At 37.8% G+C, this 22,857-nt stretch overlaps 1 protein-coding gene across 1 annotated transcript in view; it reads left to right on the plus strand.

Moving 5' to 3' along the window:
* KAT2B (lysine acetyltransferase 2B) overlaps positions 1–15,963 on the plus strand; it is a 105,413-nt gene extending 89,450 nt beyond the window's left edge. The window contains 7 exon segments of the mRNA XM_031940338.1: positions 3,113–3,223; positions 4,965–5,108; positions 7,653–7,767; positions 9,233–9,269; positions 9,541–9,604; positions 9,702–9,786; positions 15,304–15,963. Coding sequence (XP_031796198.1) covers positions 3,113–3,223; positions 4,965–5,108; positions 7,653–7,767; positions 9,233–9,269; positions 9,541–9,604; positions 9,702–9,786; positions 15,304–15,497 — 750 coding nt within the window. The 3' untranslated portion in view covers positions 15,498–15,963.
* Positions 15,964–22,857: the final 6,894 nt, after the last annotated feature.

Raw genomic sequence — 22,857 nt, forward strand, 5'->3', positions numbered from 1 at the left:
TTGTCTTTAGATGGTGCTGTTGCTGTGTTTTTAGTTAGTGCTTTAAGTTGAGAAATTCTTTTTATAAATTATAATTTTTGCCACTGGGATAATGGGATATTAGCCAGACCACTGCAGTATTTTGGTTTGTCTCAAGATATTAGTCCTCATGAAAAGTAGAAGGAATGAGAGAGTAGGAAAGTGTTCTTGCATTTTAGAGAAGAAAATTTTAGGTATTTAATATTTTAGATATTAAAATTTTTTTCTTGTTTATAACTGAACCCCATTAACTACCCTTTTGAAAGAATCAGATTGTGGTAGACTTAGTTTAGGGAAAGCAGGGAGAAGTTTATGTGGTCAAGAGAGATTTGGGATCTCTTTATCACTTGGATTACCCCAGTATTGCTTTATTTATACATACATACATACATACATACACACTTATAAATAAATAAATTAGTATTGCTTATTTTTTTCAGAAGAATACCTTGTTGGAAAACTATGTAACAGCATACACATTCAGAGAAAGAAAAATAAAGTAAATTGGCCATTCAGTTCAAAAGTGAATCAGGGGAAAATTACTTTTCATCAATGATTGACTTGAATTTTTTTTTCCTAAAATCTTCATGATCCATGTTGTGGATCAGCTTTCTAGTTATTTTTTTACAAATGGTACCTAATCAAGTGGGCTGGCTTTCAGGTGTACTCTACCTCCCATTTTCTAATTATAGAAGTAGGTGAATTCTTCCATGGGAAAATCCAGTTATCTCTAGAAATAGAGCTGACATAAGATTCTACAGTATTGATGCACAGACACAGATTGAATTTAAGCAAAGCACATGGATTCAAGTGGAATAAAATGTTTCTCTAAACATGGATAAAATCTAATTGAAATTGTGGGAGGTTTGAGTAATGTAGTGGCTAGAATTCTGGCCTTGGAGACAGGGATATTCCTCTTGGAATCTTTCCTTTGATCCTTGCTACCTTTGTGATCATGGGCAAATCATCCAACATCTATGAGACTCGATTTCCACATTTGTAAAGTGGGGATTATAATATCTGCAGAACCTCAGCTGGTTATTCTGAGCGTCAAATGAGAAAACCTTCTGAGCCCCAAGTAAGTGTCTGTGGCTACTATTATTAATCATTGATAGATACTATCATTCAAAGAGCAGTCTAGCTTAATTTAGAGAGGCTAGTCATTAGAAGGCTGTCCACCAAGGGATGGATTTTCTTCTTTTTTTAAAGATCATAACAAGCCATGGAGTGACTCTTCTAAGGTTTGGAGGAGTTGCAACCTGTATTAGTGGATGAAGTGAGCATGTTGATGAAGCATAGGTTGTTGATGTGTCCTCTCTACTACATCTGAAGACTATGTAGTACTTTAACCTCCTGTCTTATAATGTATTTTGATGTGTATCATAAACTCACCTTGATATTTGTCTTGCCCTTATCAAATACAAGATTGCATGGCTGAAATTTGAGATTCGTGGTGTACATTGCCCAGCACACCTTTAGCTTGTGAGTGTGGTTGGGTCTGGAAATGTCCTCAAAGGTGAGAGAAAGACTAGCAAAGATCAGCTGTCTGAATGTGGATGAGAAATGTGTTGTACAAATAACTGATCCTCCTCAGATGGGCTCCCCTTGGGCTTTCTTGTTGGATTATAAGGTAAAAGTGGAAGCCATAAGAGGAGTTCCCAGTATGCTCTGGGTTGGAATGGGTCATAATCAATTTGAGCTTGCTTGGATTCCTTGGGATACAGAATATAAAGTGAAGCTCTGCCTTTATCTCCTAGGTCTTTAGGAAAGAGTTTTGCCCACTAATTTTCAGGTTCTTTGTATGATATTTATTGTCCTATATATATTTCAGTCAATACTACTAGGATCATTTATTTTCCTGCATGGCTCAAGTTAGAAGCCTTGTAGCAATAGAGGATGAGGGAGGCTCTGTGCACAGTGGTTACAGCACTAGACCTGAAGTCAGGAAGCCTCATCTTCCTGAATTTAACTATGACCTTAGACATCTACTAGCTGGGTGACCCTGGACAATCACGTAACCTTATTTGCCTCAGTTTCCTCAGCTATAAAATGAGCTGGAAAAGGAAATGGCAAACTATCTTTGCCAAGAAAACTTCAAATGGGGTCACAAAGAGTCATTCATACCTGAAAAACAAATGAGCAGCATAGAGAATAGATTACTGGACAGCTTTCTGATCTATAGGTCAGTGTTTCATTAGTCATCTCAGTGTCTTGGTTTCTCCAACTTAAAATGGTTATAAAGGGTTCCCCTTCCATCTCAAAGGACTATTATAAGGATAAGTAAATTCATTCCTCTGGCTCTGTTTTCATCTCTTTAGAGAAATTAAGGTGTACTTTTTTTGCTTTTTTTGGTGGAGCCTGTGATTGTTAGAGGCCTTGCCTTGGAAAATACTGTATCATTTAAAATAAAAATAAATCCTCCTCCCCTCCCCCTTAATACTATGTTTCAATGTTCCCTCCCTTGGGATATCTTACAGTGTGATTTGTCTAATGGGGATTTTGCTGCCTGTACCTATTCAGGGAAGTTTGGCTAATTAAACACCATACTACCTAGAGAAAGATTTATCCTGTTCTTTAGTAAGCTTTGTTGGATATATAGCAAACATCTTTTTGGGTACATTTGATTCTTTGCAGTATTATTGATCTTAAGAGTACTTTGGGTTTTCATCTAAGGTTCTCAAATTCTTTTGGGGAGAAAAGAGTTGTTAGTAATATACATTCAAACTTTCTGCCCAAATAATTCAGAATTATATATTTATTCATCAGAAACTCTTTGGGATTTTAGTAGGATCTGCTGTGAGATTTTGTCTTCAGGTATATATTCTCAGGTAGCAACTTGGCCCAAGGTTATTTGAGGGCTTTGCTGATATATATCATCTCTGAGGATCAGAACCATACAAGAGGGTTTTATGATTAATCCCCTTCAGAAAAAGTCCAGATTATGATAATTCTGAGATATAGAATATGTGAAATCAAACAAGTTCAACTTCCCACCACTCCCCTCACTGATCTCTAACATCTTTCTTGGCACTTTTCATCTCATAAGATTTTCTCCACCCATACATAAATTTTTCTTATACCAACTTCCATACAGGGCTATGGAACTCACCTCATGAATCACCTGAAAGAATACCATATAAAACATAGCATCCTGAACTTTCTTACGTATGCTGACGAATATGCAATTGGATACTTCAAGAAACAAGTAAGTTCTCTCCCACCTGCTCTGCCATCTCTAGTGGAACCCCAGCACCTCATTCATTTCATCAACATACTGACAGCCATCATTCATTTTGAAGTCAACTTGTTTTTATCAAATTGGTGAAGTGGGGAAGCAATTCACTTGAAGGACCTGAAGCTGTGAATTCAATCATTTTCAGATTGGAGCCTATGTTGTGTTAAATGGTGTTATATAACGATGTACATGATTACTGCCTGCCCTGCTTAGATATTAAAAGTAGCCAGACAGAAGGAGAAAGGCGATGAGTCCTGGTTCTGTCAACTCAGTGAGTCCTAGGGACAAATGCTTTGGGTCTGATGAAGAACTTGATCCAGAGATAGTGGAGCCATGGATGGTTCCTGGAGCTTGGCAAGTGCTTGGGAAGCCTGCCCGGGGCTGGAACACTTGCAATTGGAATTTCTTTTTTGCCAAAAGTTCTCAACCCAGTCTTTTCTCCTTCTCTACTACTTTATCCTGTGTGGAGGAGATGAGGTGAGAGTGGGAGGTTGATTTTTAAAATTGAAACTTTTATCCAAAATTAGATTACTCCTAATAGTTTTTAGCCAACTTTGAGGAAGGCATCTCTATCCAAAAAGGAAGGGACAATGTGTGCTATTCTATACAGGCTTCCTTTGTTCTCCCTTTTGGAGAATGGTTGTAGTAGGGTCATTTGGAAATGGGGTTGGGTGGGAACTACACTCTATTAAATTCTAGTATAAAACAAAAACCAGGAAGCCAGTGGTAATTGTTCCAAAGTTTGAGTTATTTTCTTTGATGAGCTGAAAAAGCTGCCTCCATTTCCTTGACTATAAAAGAAAAAAGTAAAAAGGGTAGGAGTGGATGGTGTCTGAGATCCCATAGATCTTTGAGTAAGGATCCTGCAACTTTCGATGAATACAAAGGAGGTCAATGTAAGTAGGGTTTTGGCTGTGTCATTATGTCCATGTGGTAGGACCCTGATCTGACCCAGCTGGTTGGCTGCACTCAGACTCTGGGTCAGATCGCAAAAAGAAAAATTGGCCCTTAGAAAGCTGGGCAATAAAGTCACTATTGTTTCTCTTTCTCACCTTAGATATCGCAAAAATAAAAGATGCTCAGATCTGTGTTTTTGATGAGACATTTTTTTCAATAACTTCAACTTTCATTCTGGATTTTTATTTTCTTTCTTCTCTTTTTCCTTCTGGGCTTTCCTTCCTTTTCTGTCCTGGCCTCTTCCTTTCTATGAATTATTTCATGTATTATTCCTTAATTAAATTATTCCTTACTAATAGACTATTAATCACATTATCCCTAATTTTTGACAGTTAAAAATTTTATTTGCTATACAGTTTTAAATATTAAATTTTTTTGTGAGAGAGGAGGTGACAATAGCTATTCATATTTAAGACATATTCCTGAAATATTTAATAGTCTCTCTTTTTTCTAAAGCCATACTTATTTTGGTTTCTGCTTTAAAAACCCCCACATAGATTTGTGTCATATAAATTTAAATAATTTATATCTCTAGCTATATCTAGGATTAAGTTACATTCAAGGGTTAAAGGTATGTATGTGTATGTGTGTGTGTGTGTGTGTGTGTGTGTGTGTGTGTGAGAGAGAGAGAGAGAGAGAGAGACAGAGAGAAACTCGCTATGTTTATGGAGTTAAATAATAAACCAGTATGTGTGTCTTTAAGCATTATGTGGGGAGCCTGACAAAGGTGTGTTTGAATCTCATGTGTTTCTAGGGTTTCTCCAAAGATATCAAAGTACCCAAAACCAAATACGTTGGCTACATCAAGGACTATGAAGGAGCCACACTGATGGGCTGTGAATTAAACCCCCGGATCCCATACACAGAATTTTCTGTCATCATCAAAAAACAGAAAGAGGTAAGAGCCTTTAAATAATATGGTTAGTAAGAGGAATAAAGTCAGAAAGCCTTTCAGGGTAATCTTCAGTCTCACAAAGAAAAATAAAATAATAAGGGCTCCGGAAGTCCAGAGGAGGGATTGCCAGATAGGCTGGGGAAGGTTCATCGAGATGTAGAGGAGGGCATTGGAGGTGGGAGAGTCCAAGTTAGGTAATGGTGGGAAAAAATGACTAGATTGGGAAAGAAAGTTAGTGCTAAATTGCATAAGGTCTTGAATGATGAATTAGGAAGTTAGGATCAAATCTTTTAGGTGATGGGAAGCAGACAAGACATTTTAAGCCATAGAATGATAAGATTGCCTTAGTAGGGGATGTAGGATGGAGAGTCAATTTTCTAGTTTCTCTATTAACATCAATATCTTAAATAAACCTATCAAAAACCAGGTCTGTTTCTTGGTTTCTATAGTTAAAACAAAGTTCCATCCTTTCCCAGGGCTTAGTTTATTCCCAAAGGTAAGAAATAAAGAGGGAAAGAATCTTCTCAAACTTTTACTCCCATGTGGTCAGACATATTAGAATGAAGAGTTAATGAAAGGCACCTGACTGCAATTTTCCTGCCAAAAGGCACCTCACATTTATATGCATCTCTCTATTCAAGTCTGGGGTTCAAGTCTGGGGTTTCTTTTTAGAAGCAAGGACTAATAAGGCATCATCACTTGAGCAGGCCCTAGTAGGGATGGTGCTGGACCATTGGATGGACTCACTCTCAGGCCCCAGTCTGGAAAATGTACATCCCATCACATGGCAGCCTTGTAGTTCCAGCAGATAGTGTGTAAAGGAGTCACTTGTGACATGGGGTGGACTTGTCCTTATTTGATGCTGACAGGGATCTAAGAGGTCACTTGGTCTATTCCCTTCATTTCCTAGAAGAGAAATCTGCAACATAGAAGGTAGTAAGGAGCAGACCTGTATCCTCTGCCTTCATCCAATGCTGTTTCCCCCAGGCTAGACTGCCCACTATGGAAATTCTTCTCTAGAACATATACACCTTAAAAAACCTTTCTCTAGACAGTCACAAGAAATCACAAATGTGAAGAACAGAAGTTTTCCCCTTGTTAACTTGGTTTTATATGTGGGAGATGACTTGAGAACACTTTTAAAAGCAATAATCTCTGGTGAATGTGTTTGAGTACTTAAAAGACCAAAAGAATATAAAATGACATTCCCCATTAAAGATCATTCTCCTTGTAACCAAAGATATTGCTCCTAGTTCATGAGTCTCTTCCTTATATTCATGAATTGATCTCTAAAGAATAATAGTTGACATTCACAATAAGGTTTGCCAGGGCATTGATGTAATCCTATTAACCCCATTTAAATGGATACTACTGGCATTATCACCCCCATTTTACAGATGAGGGACACGAAGCCCAGGAGGTTAAGAGATTTGCTCAGGATCACATGGCCTGATGGTGCTTGAATTGCTCTTGGAGAAATAAATGGGATCTGAGAGATGGCAATTAGGCAGGGGCTGTACTAAGGGGATGTAGGGATTGCAGGGCAGACAAGGCCAGTTTGGTTGGCTCAGAGGATGTGTGTGGAAAGTTGGGAGGGAATATGAGGGAGAGGTGTCAGTCTTGATTCTCTGGGTTTTGTTGTGATGAGGTCTTAGTCATCATAGTTTTGTGAAATTCTGTTATTTTAAATATTGAATATACCTCTTCATCTGATATTATTGCTTTAAAAATGTTTTCCTACTTCTCAAATTATTCTTTGTTTGCATAGATAAAATCACATTTCTAGAGAGAAATTTGGTCATGGTTTTCAAGAACTGCCTGGGGTTATATAGCCCCTCTACTTAATTAAATCATAGTTTGACTCCAAGATGAAAATGGGCTGGGAATTTGAAAGGTATCTTACGGGCTAAACAGTTTTAGTACAAACTCTTTTCTTCAGGAAGAGCTAAAAGAAGCACTTCAGTACACTGGGAACGCTGGATTGTTGGGCTGCCCTTCTTTGCTTTACCTCTTACTGAGGTAGGGGTGTGGTGCTCATTTAGGGGGTCCTCCTTGTCTTCAAACTGGCTTTCTGGAGCTTTGGCTTAGATGATTTAAATAAAACTTAAGGCCTACCCGTTACAGGGTTTATCACCTTCTGAAGACTGTTAATCCACTTCATCAATCCAAATGGCACCATTCATATTGAGCAGATGTAAAGGGTTTTTGGCTAGGTGATGTTCTGGGGTTTATCCAGTCTCCTTGGAGAAATGGTGACATGCTACATACGCTAAAGGTGACAGTGAGCCCAGGGGCAGTGCGTCCTCTCATTATGAGCTTTTTTGGTTGGTAGAGATATATCATTTGGACACAGTGATGTACACATAGTAAAATGGCTTAGGCTTAATAATGGAATATTCTCATTTACTGTCTATCAAAAAGTGTATGCATTTTTTCTCTCTCACTTTCTTTTTATGTGTGAGGAGAAGTTGGGAAACAACATTATTCACTTGAGCTCTTCTATGAACTTTTTCCTTCTAAATTGTATTTTTCTTCCTCTGATTGCAGATAATTAAGAAGCTGATAGAAAGGAAGCAAGCCCAGATTCGAAAGGTCTACCCTGGACTTTCGTGTTTTAAAGACGGAGTACGCCAGATTCCAATAGAAAGCATTCCTGGCATTAGTATGTATAGTGTTTTCTTCCAGAGCAAGTTGTTTGGTTGTGGCAGTAACCCCCGGTAACCGTTAAAATGAACTGAACGAGACGGTCATATTCTTGTTCAAATAAAGTCCTTGGTGAACTCGGATACCAGGATTTGGTCCTTGAGTCTGAGACTAGCAAAAAGCTAGCTTTGAGGAGTTCTGTTAAAGTTTTTCCTCCTGCTTTGGATTATGTTTAGTCTCTCAAAAAAAAAAAAAAAAAAAAGAAAAAAAGAAAAAGACCAAAACAGCTCACTTCCCTGTATACCCTCCTCCTTTAAGCAAATGGGGTATCAGGTGGGATTTTTCTTTGCTGCATTCCCTAAGTGGCTGCTCATCTAAGGCAGTGATTGAGGGTTCAGCTTAAGAGCTCTCTGTCTGGATAAAGGAGGGTTTTACTCACTGAAGCAAATTAAATTCATTTATTTCAAGTTCACTGTTCCTTTATAGAATCTATATAAGAGCTTATGGCCAACAATGTGTTCTTGGCAAGGACACATCTTAATGTAGGTTTTCCTAGTGTTTATTTCCAATATTAACTGACAAATGGGGAGGGAGGAAAGAGGGAAGCAAAAACCCTAAACAAATCCTTTATTAGACAGAGGCCAAGAGAGACCCCCTTATACAACTTGAGTCTGAGTGTTAGCTGGTAATATTATACTACAGGGGTTCTTAGCTTGGGTCCTTGAAAAAAAACTTTTGATAACTGTATTTGAGTATTAGTTTCCTGAGTATATATTTTATTTTATGTACTTACAAATATTTTGAGAAGGAGTCTACAGATTTTATCAAATTGCCAAAGGCGGTAGGATCCACAAGAATAAAAATTAAGAATAATAGTTTTGTCCTGATAGTGTTTGAAATGTCATCACCCTTCCATCCAGGAAAGAGACATTTCCCCTCTCTATTTCTGGACAGTATATGATTGTTTGGTTTTGGCCAAGCAGAGCAGAACCTTGCTTAGCACTGAACAACTTGAGTTTCCTCATGTTCAGTGGTTAGAGGGGCTGTCATTGGCTAGTGACAGCTACCTCTGGATACCCTAGCTTCTGCTTTTGCCCAGTAATAGGAATCAAAATATTAGTATGGCATTTAATCTTAAAAAAGGGCAAAGGGAATGTAGAATATATTGCCTTACAATTCTGTTTCACAATCTTAGTGTTAGGAAGTAACTAGAAAAGAAAGGCCTGTCCTTCCTTCTTTCCTTCCTTCCTTCCTTCCTTCCTTCCTTCCTTCCTTCCTTCCTTCCTTCCTTCCCAAAAGAATCCGTTTCAGTTTTTTATCAGGAATAGATTTAAGAGCTCCTTTGTAGCAATATTATGATTTATTTATCTTTATTATTATGACTAATGTTATACTAAGACTGTGAGTTGCTAAGAGGTTAGTTTTATTACCTGTTGGATCAAAAAAGCAATTCTCATGATGTGTTTAATTCTATTAATGTATAGGAGAGACAGGCTGGAAACCAAGTGGAAAAGAAAGAGGGTAAGTAGAATTTGATTAGAAAGTGATTTCTGTGAAGATAATTTCACCGCACTTTCTCCCCCTCCCGTTTCAACACCTGCTCCTACTTCTTTTTAACTTGGAGAAAAGAGCAAAAAGACCATGCATGTCTGGTCCAGCGTCTCCCTGGGGCAGAATTTTCATGAAATAAACTGTACCCTTTAAATGTAACCCAACACTGTAAGGGGTGAAGTGGATTATGGGTAGAGGCTAATCCTTGTTTTTCTCTTATTTGTTACTCTTTTCTTTCAAGCAAAGAGCCCAAAGATCCTGATCAGCTTTACAGCACATTAAAGAACATCCTGCAGCAGGTGAAGGTGAGCTGTCTCTCTCTTGATTTCATGCAATGATTTTGAAATGATTTTCCCGTATGGAATTTCCATATTAGATACCTTACTTTTTTCTTTACCAAAGAGCCATCAAAGCGCTTGGCCCTTCATGGAACCCGTGAAGAGAACGGAAGCTCCCGGATATTATGAAGTTATAAGGTTCCCTATGGGTAATGCCATTAACATTTTCTAAGTTTAGAGTTAATACTCTCTAACTGGAGATGTGGGGGATGAGGGGGCTTTGAAGTGCATTGTGGGAGATTCCTAGTGGGAGGGGAGAGAGAGAGAGACAGAGACAGAGACGGACACAGAAAGAGACAGACACAGAAAGAGACAGACACACAGAAAAAGAGACAGAGAGAGAGAGACATAGGAAGACAGAGAGACACAGAGAAAGAGACACATCTAAAAAGAGAGACAAACAGACATACAGAAACAGATAGAAAGAGACAACGATAGAGAGCAGACAGATGGACAGAGAGACAGACGGAGAGAGACAGACATAGAAAGACAGAGACACAGAGAGAGAGACAGATCTAAAAAGAGAGACAGACAGACATACAGAAAGAGACAGCGATAGAGAGCAGACAGATGGACAGAGAGACAGACACACAGAGAAAGAGACAGACGGAGAGACAGACATAGAAAGACAGAGACACAGAGAGAGAGACAGATCTAAAAAGAGAGACAGACAGACATACAGAAAGACAGACAGAAAGAGACAGCGATAGAGAGCAGACAGATGGACAGAGAGACAGACACAGAAAGAGACAGAGAAAGAAAGACAGACAGACATACAGAAAAAGAGACAAAGAGAGAGAAACAGAGAGAAAAACACAGAAACAGGAGCTGGAGAGAGCACACAGATGGACAGAGACAGACACACAGATATACAGAACTAGAGACAGAGATGGAGACAGAGAGAGAATTGTGTGTGTGTGTGTGCGTGTGTGTGTGTGTGTGTGTGTGTGTGTGGTGGTGTGTGGGCACTTGTGGTGGGCTGACCTGCACACCTTGGGGATGGCAGTGATATGGAACGTTGATGTGATGGTATCTTTGGGGAAGAAGAGGAAGGAGGGGGAAGATCATCGTGGCCTTTCCTCAGTGTTTCTGGGCTTCGTTGAGGTGTTCTCAGCTGTCTTTCAGAGCCGGCCCCTGTTAGCTGTCTGCCCGCACTGTGTGCACACACTCTTCAGGTTCAGCCTTCCTTTTAGTCATGGCTCGTTCAGCCATTGTTGAAGTCATTGGACTTCGGTTTCCTTCTTTGTAAGAGGGAGGGATGGGACACGAGCTTGTGAGGGCCAGCTCCCGGGCTGCCATCCCATGACCAGCATGTCCCTGAGGCCCCTTGTACCGTGAGGTGTCTGAACTTCTGAGTCCCTTGCTATCTGAGGTTCTGTGACTGTGCTGAGCCCTTCTCCTTATGCTTCTTAGAGCCCAGTAGGGGGGCGAGTCAGGTCAAAAAACATTTTAAAACACTGAGAAGTGATTAGGATCATAAGAATGACTGAAGGGAGATTTGGCTACTGCTTGTCCCTGGGAGGTGATTTCTGAGTTAGGTCCTGAAAGAAGAAAAGGCTCTGACTACATAGAAAGGTAACTTGGTATTGCTATGGTCCGAACATTGGGCCTGGAGTCGGGAAGACCAGAGTTCCTTTCCAACCATAAACACTTGGGAGCCGTGTGATCCTGAGAAACTCCCTTAAGGTGTTTAAATTTCCCCATTTGTACAGTGGAGATAATAATACCTTAGGGTTGTGAAGATCAAGTGAAATAATTATTGTAAAGTCAGGGCCTAGAACATAGCAAGCACTGTATCGATGTTAGTTATCATCATCATTGTTATTATTATTATAAATTGGGGTGGGGAGATGGTGAGCTTTTTAATTAGGCATGTTTAATTAGGCAATGGGACATCCAGGTGGAGCTATTTAACATGTGGTTGGAAATACTGGTCTGATGGTCAAGGGGAGAGGGCAGGGCTAAAGATACAAATTTGTGAATCTTCTGAATAAAGATGGTAATTATAGTTATGGGAATGGTCACCTCCTCTCCTCCACCTCTTGGACCCCCCTGGTTTCCTTTAGGATTCCCAGTCTCAGATCCATCACTTACTTCATCAGAAGGTCTTTTCAAATTTCCTACGTACTGGTACTTTCCTATCCAAAATTACACAAATATATTTGTATATATACCATTGTATAATAGTTTGTTATCAAGTTACTAAAACTTAAATCCAAGCAGACATTTGGAATACTCTGTCTATTGGTGTCTTCCTCCCTCTCTTAGAATGTAAGCGTCGTTAGGGCAGGGATTATGTCACTTTTAACTTTGTCTCCCTGGCACTTGATAGGAAATAAATGCTTACTGATTGATATAGGTAAAGAAGTAGTTAGCATTAGACCAACACTGGTTCTCAAACTTTTTGATTTCTGCACTCATTATGCCATCGAGCATGCCATCTTTTAAATATGATAGAGAAGCCCAAAGAGATTTTGGGTTCATAGATCATGTTTATTGATATTTATTATATTAGAAATAGAACCAGTTTAGTATTATTAGAACCTTGCAGTTCCTCAGAGATTGCTTTGAGAACTGCTGCACTCAAGGCCATCCTCAAAACCACACACACACAAAGATTCTCTATCTCTGTCTGTCTCTCTGTCTCTGTCTCTCTCCTTCCTCTCTGGCTCTCTCTGAAACTACTCCCTCTGGGCTCACCAACAATTCTCATTTCTAGAGTTCTAATGATCTCTCGTCCCCGTGAATCCTTTTTTGGCAGCATCCCATTTTGCTGAATGCCCTCTTCCCCCCCCACTGACTCTGAGAGACTGCTGCTTCCTGACGGCCTCCCAGGAATTAGAGTGCTCTCTATCAGTTCTCATTGATTTCAATTTCCTCCTCATCCTCTCATCTTGGCTGGAATACAGCAGCTCTCACAGTAGTCTCGGAGGGCCTGCACGGTTCTAATAATGTTAAATTGGTTTAATTTCCAATACAGTAAATATCGATATGACCTGCATAACCAACAGCCTTGGGGATCTTCTATCTTACTTAAGGGTGTAAAGGAATGAAAAGTAGAGGACAAATTCCTTTGTTTTCTCAAGCGCTTTGGAACCCTGGGATGGTAGAAAGAATGCTTAATTGGACATAGTGTTCTAAATCCATCCCCTCTCTTTATTAGGACAGTCAAACCTGGAAAAAGCAAGCTACTTAATGGAACTTCAGTTTCCTCATCTTTAACGTGAAGAGGGTGACCTGGACTAGCAGTGTCCATTTTGAGACCCACAAGTGGTTACTTAAATCAGATTAAAATATAATTGGAAAATTATAAGATAAGTAAAATAACAAAAATAACAAATTTAACAAAATGAAAATAAAATGTTAATTTGTAGTTTTTCTAAATCAATATGAAATCCACAGCGATCTGGATCTGTTAAGTTTGATGTCCCTAGCCAAGATAATCCCAATGGATCCTCTATAATCTCATGAATAACTCAGTGAAATGGTCATGACGGGTTCATAGGGACAGGAAGGTAATGTGGTAGGAAGTCAGCAAGAAATATATTCAAATATTTTCTTGGAACTCCAAAGGCCCACTGAAAGTTTGTCCCTTTTGGTCTCTTTTTGTCAACTAACAATCTCCTGTCCTTCCTGAGACCTTTTTCAGTCTGCTGAACTTACACACTTCTTAGGCAAATGGTTTGTAGCTTACTTTCAAAAAGGAAGGAAATGCTACTTTTCAGGCAAAGGTTAGTGAAAATAAAGATCTAGGTTTTTTACTGATCCAGGTTTTTTGGATCCCCTGAAATCTATTCATGGAACTCTTGGGTGTCTGTAGTGCCTAGGTTAAGAAATCATCGGATAAATAATCTCAGGAATACTTTTCTAGTTCCATATCTGTGATTCTAAGAATCTGTTGCCTTAATTTGCAGACAGGTTGCCATTCTGAATCGGGAGAGGAAATTTTTACACTAGGTTTTCCTTGTTGGGAAATCTCCCTTTTCATAAAGGAGTTGACACTAGCATTCCAATTTTCTCTTTTTTTTTATTTCTTGAATTTTGGATGTCTCATGAAAACAATTGACAATGACATTGCATTCTATATGTGCAGTTTCAACTCATTTCAGCCTCGCAATAACCTAGATATAGGTATTGTTGTCCCTATTTTAACAGATTTTTTGATTGGTCTCCATGGTCACGCAGCTGATATCAGAGAGAAATTATAAATCCAGGGCTCTCCTGAGCTAGATGCTAATTCTCTCTCTCCTACAGGTTATACAATCCCCTCACCATTTTAGAGATGCATACTAAAAAAAACTTTTTTTTAATTGAAAAGCCGCTTGATTATATCTATTTTTCCCTGGTTTTCTTCTAGTTTCAGTTTTCTATAGAGGTCTTTCTGGGTCCTCTAAGAGCCTTCCTCCTTATCACTATGTGTCTTGTATATTTGGGTGGATTCATGGTGTCTTCCCCATTAGTAGGTGAGCTCCTTGAGCTCAGGGGCTGTATTTGGTTTTATTCTTACTTTGTTTCTCCAGCTCATTGCACAGTGCCTGGCATATAGCCTAACAATTATTAAAGTTTGAAAGCATATGGACCTGGTAATGGTAGATAAATGTGCTTAGCTAGCTTCCTCCCTTTCCCCCTGCCCCCTTATAAAATGATCACATTTATAATTTTGAAAGCTGTTTCCAGATTTATATTCAAAACAAGTTAAAGGCAGCATACATGACTGCTAGGGGAATTAGTAGATCTTTTGAAGGAAAATTGTGGAAGCTGCTGTTTCCATCAGCTATGGGTTCCAGTCGTAATCTCCTACAGTTTCCAAATTAGGGGTTGCTTTAAAACTTTTCTAGTGTAGTAACAAAGCTTTGTATGGCTAGATGAACACTTGATGACCACAGCTTGAATTTGAATGTCTTAACCTTAATTTTTCACAATTTTAAAACAAGTCTTAAGGGACGCTGCTCATTTCTTCACCAATAAGTGGGAAATTAAAGGAGTTTTAGGGTTCAATAATATATTGATCAGCAGAGTATTTGCATTTGTATCATTTATCCAGATCTAGGCAGCCTCAAAAGAATTTAGTGAAAGGAACAGAAGAAGTCACACTGGTCATTTTTGACTAGAGGGAGAAGTCTCTTTGCTAAGTCCATGTGGAAGCATGGTCTCTGCAAGTTTAGATAGTTCTTCATCTAATCATTTCTCACTTTCTTCATGTGTACAATCTTCTTGGGGCTAGTTGATTAGCAGAGAATATTTTCTGTTGTAGAATTTTATGATTCATCTGTAGCTCCATCATTCACAACTCTGGATCTCCAAGTGAGAATCTTATTAAAGCTGAATCGGGTGTGTGATTGGACTGAAGGCATTTTTAAAGCACAGGGCTGTGCACGTAGAAGCTTGGAAAAGTCCCGCTTTTGTCCCTGTAATTGTGTGACCCTGGTCAAATCTCTTGCCAGTATCCCAGGCCAACTCCCTAGGACTTGTATATGACACGAATGGGTTGCAGTCTTAATTGATGGAGGAGTTCTCATACTCGGGGATTCTCCAGGTGGTTCTTTCAGTGTTTCTGTGCCAAAACATGTAATCTAGTTAATCAAATTGATTCAATTTGTCGATCCTGTTTATCAGATAATATGAATAGGAATCAAAAGACTGTTGATATTTTCTCTCTTACACAGATTTGAAAACCATGAGTGAACGGCTCAAGAATAGGTACTACGTATCTAAGAAATTATTCATGGCAGACTTACAGCGGGTATTTACCAATTGCAAAGAGTACAACCCCCCTGAGAGCGAATACTACAAATGTGCCAATATCCTGGAGAAATTCTTCTTCACCAAAATTAAGGAAGCTGGATTAATTGACAAGTGAAAACTTTTTTTTTTTCTTCTCCCTTGTAGCATTTAAATGTCACCAGGCCTGATGAATGGAGTTCAGTTTCAAAGAACCAGGACAATGTATTGAAGATACTTATACATGTTTTAAACTAGCACTTTTCCAAAAAAACAAAACAACAAAAACAAACTACTCTTATAGCTTTTCAGATGTGTATTTAAATGGAAGTTACAGAACATTTTTATTTTATGAAATAGATTTTACTCTTTACTATTAATGTACATTTTCTACGGTGTGTAAAATTTAGGAGTATGTTCCGTGGTAGGTAATCAGGGATTTCCTCCAGGCCTACATGGGAGGAGATTGCACATAGTACCAAGTTTTGGGGGCTTTGGAAAAATTTCCAGACCATGAATGTCTTTAGTTTGTTTTCTAATGGAGTGACAGAGTTTATTTTTATTTTGTTCAGGAGAACATTAAGGAAGGGAAGAGTAATTAAAAGTCCTTTTTTTAAAAAGGTGAAATACATTATGTTTGAGGTCTCATTGTAGACCTTTTATAAATATATATATATATTTTTAAAAACACTCATCTAGGTGAGGTGCTGTGAGCAGTTCTGGAGTATGCGAATCTGAAGGGAGGCGGCTGAGTCTCTTTGGACATTCTGTACCGCTAAGACTTTTTCTAAAAATTTGGATTTTTAAAAAAATACTGTCTACCTATATTAACTTGGGACTTCATGACCACTATTTTCATATTCCTTTTCACCAGATAGATGTGTCATGTCCTATTCTCACTTTGCTTATGCAGGACATAAGTTCCTCAAGTAGCCTCAAGAACTACTTGAGTCACCAAGAGTAGGGGCTCATTCATTCATTCATTCATTCACATGTTTTACTGGAGCCTGTCTACTTTTTTAAAAAATAGTCATATTCTTGTTCTGTGAAATTTACGAATTAAAAAAAAAATTATCCCCATAGTATGTTCAAGGACATCAGCTTATTGCAAGATCCCACCAAACAAGTCCTCCAGGTTCTGCATTTGTCTATGGGAAATCTATTTTCTACCGAGTTTTACAGTCAGTATTTTATTACTATGGTGGTATCACACCCAGAAGCCTGTCCCATTCCAACTCCATTCTACAACTTCGTTATGTTGTCATTACATTTCAGCTCAACACTGGGATATGTTTACGGATTACACTACGGGGAACAGTGGTACATTTTACCAGTCCAGCTCTGGGAAAACCATCTCCTACAAAATACCAAGGAAGACCAAACTTAATGTCCTTGACACTAATTTTTTTTTTTTTTTTTGTGATGCAATTATATAAACTTTATTTTGTAAAAGACTGAATCTTAACCTTTGTTTATATTGGGTAGAAAAACCTCATGATTACAGCGATAACAGAGGTAATCACTGGATGTGAATTTGCCAGAAATAGAGTATGTGAGGGAAAATGAGTGTATGGATAGGTTGCAGAATTTCGTTGGGCCAATCAATGTCACATTGGAACCATGATAATAGGTATGGAAAAGAGCTACTTGGAAAACTTGCTCACATTAAAAAATGCCTCAACTTTTTTTTTTTTTTAACCGACTTGGATATAAATAAACTTATTATGGAGTACAGAGATGCAATTGTAAGAAGGTTCCCTGGTACTGGTTTTAAATGTTTTGTCAACTGGGCATTGTATAACATCTGTTGAGCTTGGTAACCTGTGAAAGTTGGTTATTTTCTGGGTAGATTTTCTTACATAGTATTGTCTTAAAAAAAATCAGATTGTTTCTTCTATATTGAAAGCATAATTTATGTTTTCTAATTTAAAAATTAATATTTTCATATAGATATTGTGCAATAAAAGCTGAAGTAGGATGTGTGGTTTTTGCAAATGCTTTAACAGCTGATAAAATTTTACATTTGTAAAAATTAATATATTGTACTGGTACAAAATAGTTTTAAATTATATTTTAAAAAGTTCCAAATCTTCTGGCATGTTGTGTTTTTATTCCAAGGGATTTTCTTTAATACTATGAATGAGAAAGGATTAATTATTCATCATAGGCTTTTGGTTTCAATTACTGAGCATCATGTTTTCATTTCCCCATTAGTTTATAAGCTTCCTGAAGGCAAGGCTACTTGTAGCTTTCTTTCTATTTCTGGCTCTTAGCACATACACAAGACGTACTTGTGAATTCCTGTGGATTGCTCCAACTCAACATGGAACCCTTAGCCTGTCAAAGTGGGCTCTTGCATCTTTTCGACACATGTAGTATGTAAGTGCTTGTAGATTAATGATTTAACTCAATATGGAACAAGCCCATAGCCTGTAGAAGACATTGTGTAGTCCTGAGTTAAGTTAGAGAAACTGTTGGGATTCCATTTCTTCTTGAGTGCTAATTGTCAGTCAATAAACTTAAGTGCCTACCAATGTTAGGTGTAAGCCTCCATGCCAGCTGAAATACAAAGCTGTTGGAGGCTTGCAAAAGGCATTCCTTTTAATTATGACTTTGTTCCCCAATCAGACCTGTAAGGGTGCATATATTGACACATTGAATGAATTAAATTCATTTAATTAAAAGCAAGGGAAATGGAGCTCACCAGTCAGCCTAAAGGTGTGCTCACAACTAACAGGAATGATATGGGGCCACCAAGGGAAGTCAGATGAAGAAAGACATTAGGAGCATTTGGGGGAAACCAAGGCAAAGTCATGGACACCAACACAAATTTATGGAACAATCACCTACCACGGAGCCAAGCAATATTTTGCAAAAGTCTACTGTAAGGAAGCCACGATGTATACATTGACTGTATTTATCAAGTACAGTTATGGAGAGGAGAGGAGCAGTAATAATGGGGAAGATCAGGAAAAGCTTCAAAGTGGCTCCTGACTGATCCTTTTGAAGGAAGGAAGGAAGGAAGGAAGTGAAGGAAGAAGAGCTTCAGGTAGGTGCCTCAAAGAATAGGGCTCAGAGTCTGGCTATGTGAACCTAGGCAAGGCTTTTTAAATTCTCTGAGCTATTTTATTCATCTGTAAAATGAGAAGTTCGGACTTGACCCCCAAGATATTCCCAGCTTTAAATTTTAGGTTCCTGTGACTAAAGATGTGACATGAAGTGTCAGCTAGAGACAATAGCAGCAGTTCATCAAGAATGTAATTTGGGAGTAATGTGAAAGGGCTTTTAAATGCCAGAAAAAGAAGCACACATTTTTGTCCCCCAGGTAACAGAATTTTTATAAGGGAAAATGCCACTGATAAGGATTGACAGCACAAAGAAAACTGGTTGAAAGGACAATGAGAGCCCCCAGAAAAGGCATTTATAAGGTTTTGGATATTTAATGTATAGTAAATTCAGCCATGTCTTTAGCTGATAAAACTAAAGGTGGAAAATAAGAAGAGGGAAGCTCAGGGTTAAGCTAATAACTATGTCAAATTTATAATAAAGCTCCATTAAGAGTGAATGGGATGGAAAAACTCCCTGATGTGAGGAAATTTAGATTGCTTCAAACTGAAGGAAATGAAATATTTGTGACCAGAGGAATATAAAGAATAGATGGTTTCAGTAATTGTGATTTAGACTATGGGAATTTTATTTCAACAAAATTGTCCAATAAAAGGAAGATTGTGAAATAGCTGTATTGTTTACCAAGAGGACCTCAGCTTGGAAGACATTTTTTAATTGTTACATTTCAAGTCTGATAAATTTAAAATGTTATTAAGCTTATTTACAGACCAGAGAAAATAAATTCTAGTGATACTTTGCTTAGAGATGAAATTTGAATAAAATAAAAAGTCGAAAGAAGAGATGTGAAAACAATAGAAAATATAAAAACTGAAATTTTTAAAAATTCAACTTTGGTTATATGGCCATCCACAATTATTTAATTTATGATGCAGTTAGCTGGTCCCATGTAGCTCACAACATCTGAGTCAGATTAAAATGTAATAGAAATATTTCACAAATAATAAACCATGTAATCACATTTTAAAGCTAAGTCAATATGAACACCACAGAGGTTTTTAAGTAAAGATTATTAGTCCTTTTTTTTTCTATTTGAGTTCAAACCACTACTGAACAAGATAAATAATCCCAGAGGTAGGCACTAAGTGGGAGCGGAGGAGGAAGGAAGCTCTGGGGAGGTTGAGATGGATGGAGGAGAGGAAGAGTCTCTTGTTTTGGGGATCTGAACTGAGTCAGAAACGAGGAGTGAGAAGGTGGAACATCTGAGACAAAGGGGCAGTCATCGAAAAGGCATAGAGACGAGTTCAGTGATATCGATTTGTATATGGGAGCATGGCACATGTGTAACACATGGCAGTGTGCTGACTGCATTAGTCTAACATCTCATTGAGTTTCATTATTAAAAAGATTCCATTTGATACAAGAAAAACTAAATGGATGAAAAATACCTGTCAGCCACCCAGCAAATTAGCTCCTTTTATCGCAGTGTCTGAGACAGGCACTAGAAAAGGATGTTAGGATAAGAATTGATTATGTAAAAGTATTCAATTGCATTTGAGAAACTGTTGGTTTTTAACAAGCCCAAGGAAATCTTTGTTATAAAGGACCACTTTTTAAAACAAATGTTCATCTAGTTATGCTGAATACATAATAAATAATATTTAACTACTGGCTTTCTAGGTAAAAGAGATACAAAATGATCTCATTTTGATCAACATAAATCAAAGCCCTGATTGCTTTTTGAGGTGTAAATGCTCACAAATAGACAAATCATAAGCCAGGAATAGCTGGCTCCACCATATCTCGGCTGTATGGTTTTGAATCTTGAAATACTATAATTTTGGAAAATTGAGACTTCATAAGTTTCTCTGATAAAGGCCTCATTTCTCAAATAAGTAGAGAACTGAATCAAATTTATAAAAAGCTGTTCCTCAATTGATAAATTATCAAAATATGTGAATGGTTTTCAGATGAAGTAATAAATATTGGGGGGGGGAAAATGCTCTCTGTATTGGAGAAATGCACCTTAAAACAATTCTGAAATACTACCACATACCTATTAGGTTGGCTAATAGGACAGAAAAGAAAAATGACAAATTTTGGAAGGAAAGTGGGATAAAAGAAACATTAATCCAATTTTGCTAAAGTTGTGAATTCTATTCAACTACTCTGTTGAATGAACAATTTGGAATTATGCCCAAAGGGTTATCAAGCCATACATATTCTTTTCCCTAGCAATTCCATCATTATTTCTATCCCAAGAGATTAAAAAAGAAAAAAAAGGAAAAAGGAAAAAGTCCTATGTACCAAAAAAATACTAATAGCAGCTCTTTCTTGGGAGCAAGGAATTGAAAGTTGAGGAAAAGTCCCTTAATTGGAGAATGGCTAAATTGTGGTATTTATGTATTTATGATAGAATACTATTGTGCTATAAGAAATGATGCTCTCAGAAAAACCTGGAAAAACTTCCATAAGCTGATGCAAAGTAAAACATACTATACACAAAGTAATAGCAATATTGCAAGTTAATAATGAATGAAAAAAAATTCTCAGCAATACAATGATCTAAGACAACTCAGAAGGAGGTATGATGAAAAATGCTATCCATACCCAAAGAAAGAACTGATGGTGCCATCAGTTGAAGCAGATTGAAGCAGGCTTTTTTGCTTTATTTTTCTTGGATTTTTAAAAGGTGTTTTCTTTTTTGTGTTTTCTTTTACAACATAATTATGAAAATTTTTTGCATGACTACATATATACATAACCTATATTGAATTGCTTGCATTCTCGATAGGTAGATAAAGGGAAGGAATCTGTTTTAAAAACGAATGCTAAAAATTGTTTTTACACATAACTGGGGAAAAATAAAATGGGGAAAATAAAAAATCCCCCAAAAAATTAAAATTGAAGCTTCAGATGAATGAACCACAGAGTGGTAGATAATACAATGTGGAAAACATGAATGAGAACAATGTATAACACAGCTTCCTATACCATAAACCCAAAAGCTGAAAGATATGTTGGGCACATCCTCTATGGAATAGGAAGAACATGGACAAGAATATAATAGGGTGTGTCTGTGTCATTCAGTCCAACTCGAGGTCAGCAATCTTCATAGATTGGGCACAAATAATTCTCATGGACATTTGGAGTGGAATGTTTCTACATCTGCACATCTCATGTTTCTTTTGAGTTGTTGCAATTCAATTTTGTTCATAGAACACAGTGCCCTTCTTCAATACACTCTTGCCATGCCGAGTGGTCTGTTGCGAGTGTCACCCATGTCACAGAAATTACCTCAAAAAGGTCCTTGGTGTCTGGTACTTTGTCTATGACAGGTCATCTTCAGAATCTAAGATAATTTAAATGGAAGTGATTCAGTTTCCTGGCATGGGACTGGTTTAATGTCCAGGTTTCATAAGCATAGAAGAATGAGATCAGCATAATGGTTCTGTAAAGTTCAGTTTAGTACATAAAATATGTAACTTCTTTGAATTTTTAAATGTTTTCAGACTAGAACTTCTATCACACACTTTCATTTGGAACCTTCCAAACACTGAGCTAGCTCTGGCAACATGTACATCAATCTCATCATCTAGGAGTACATCTCTAGAAACCCTACTGCCAGGGTAACTGAACTTATCCACAACATTCAAATTTTCTCCAATTGCACGTAACAGCTAATTCCACATATGGTATGGTGCTGACTAGTGAAGAACCTCTTTTCTAGATGGTGTTAGGCCAAAATTAGCACGAGGAGCAGAGGGCGAATCCACTTTATTGTATCTCAGTTTCAGAGATTGCATTGAGTACATAATAAAGTCATGCACCAACTCTCCTTCCACTTTAATCTTGGCGTCTAGTCTTTTCAGGTTAAATAACCTACTATCAGTTTAGTAGCTGACATTAATACCTGTTGAAGGTATTAACAACATTGCTGAAAAGATGCTATAAAGCATAGGAGTAAGCATACAGCCCTGTGATTAAGAAAGGGCAAAATGATCATTCATAATTCAGAACCAATACAAGTTTGCCATTATGGAACAGTACAACACTGATGAACTCCTGGGAACTCAATTCTGCTATGATTTTCCAAAAGCCCTCATGACTTACAGTATCAAGTGTAGATCGGATCGATGAACACTATATACAATCTGTTTTGCTCCCAGCATTTCTACAATGGTTTTGGACAGTAAACACCAGATTGACCATTCCTCAGGTCTTTCTGAAGCTATACTGGCTCTCAAGTAGATGACCATCTTCCAGGTGAAAGACCAACCTATTAGGGAGAACTTTGGGAATGATTGAGAGAAGGAATGTCAGGGGAACCCTACTTCCCCCAGGGATTGTCATAGACAACCTACTTATCTTTCCTTCATAGAGGAGAGATATCTTGGAATTCCTGGGGGATAAGCTCCTATTGCCATGTAACC

The sequence above is a fragment of the Sarcophilus harrisii genome, chromosome 5 (genome assembly GCF_902635505.1).
Source record: "Sarcophilus harrisii chromosome 5, mSarHar1.11, whole genome shotgun sequence".
NCBI classification, from domain to species: Eukaryota; Metazoa; Chordata; class Mammalia; order Dasyuromorphia; family Dasyuridae; genus Sarcophilus; species Sarcophilus harrisii.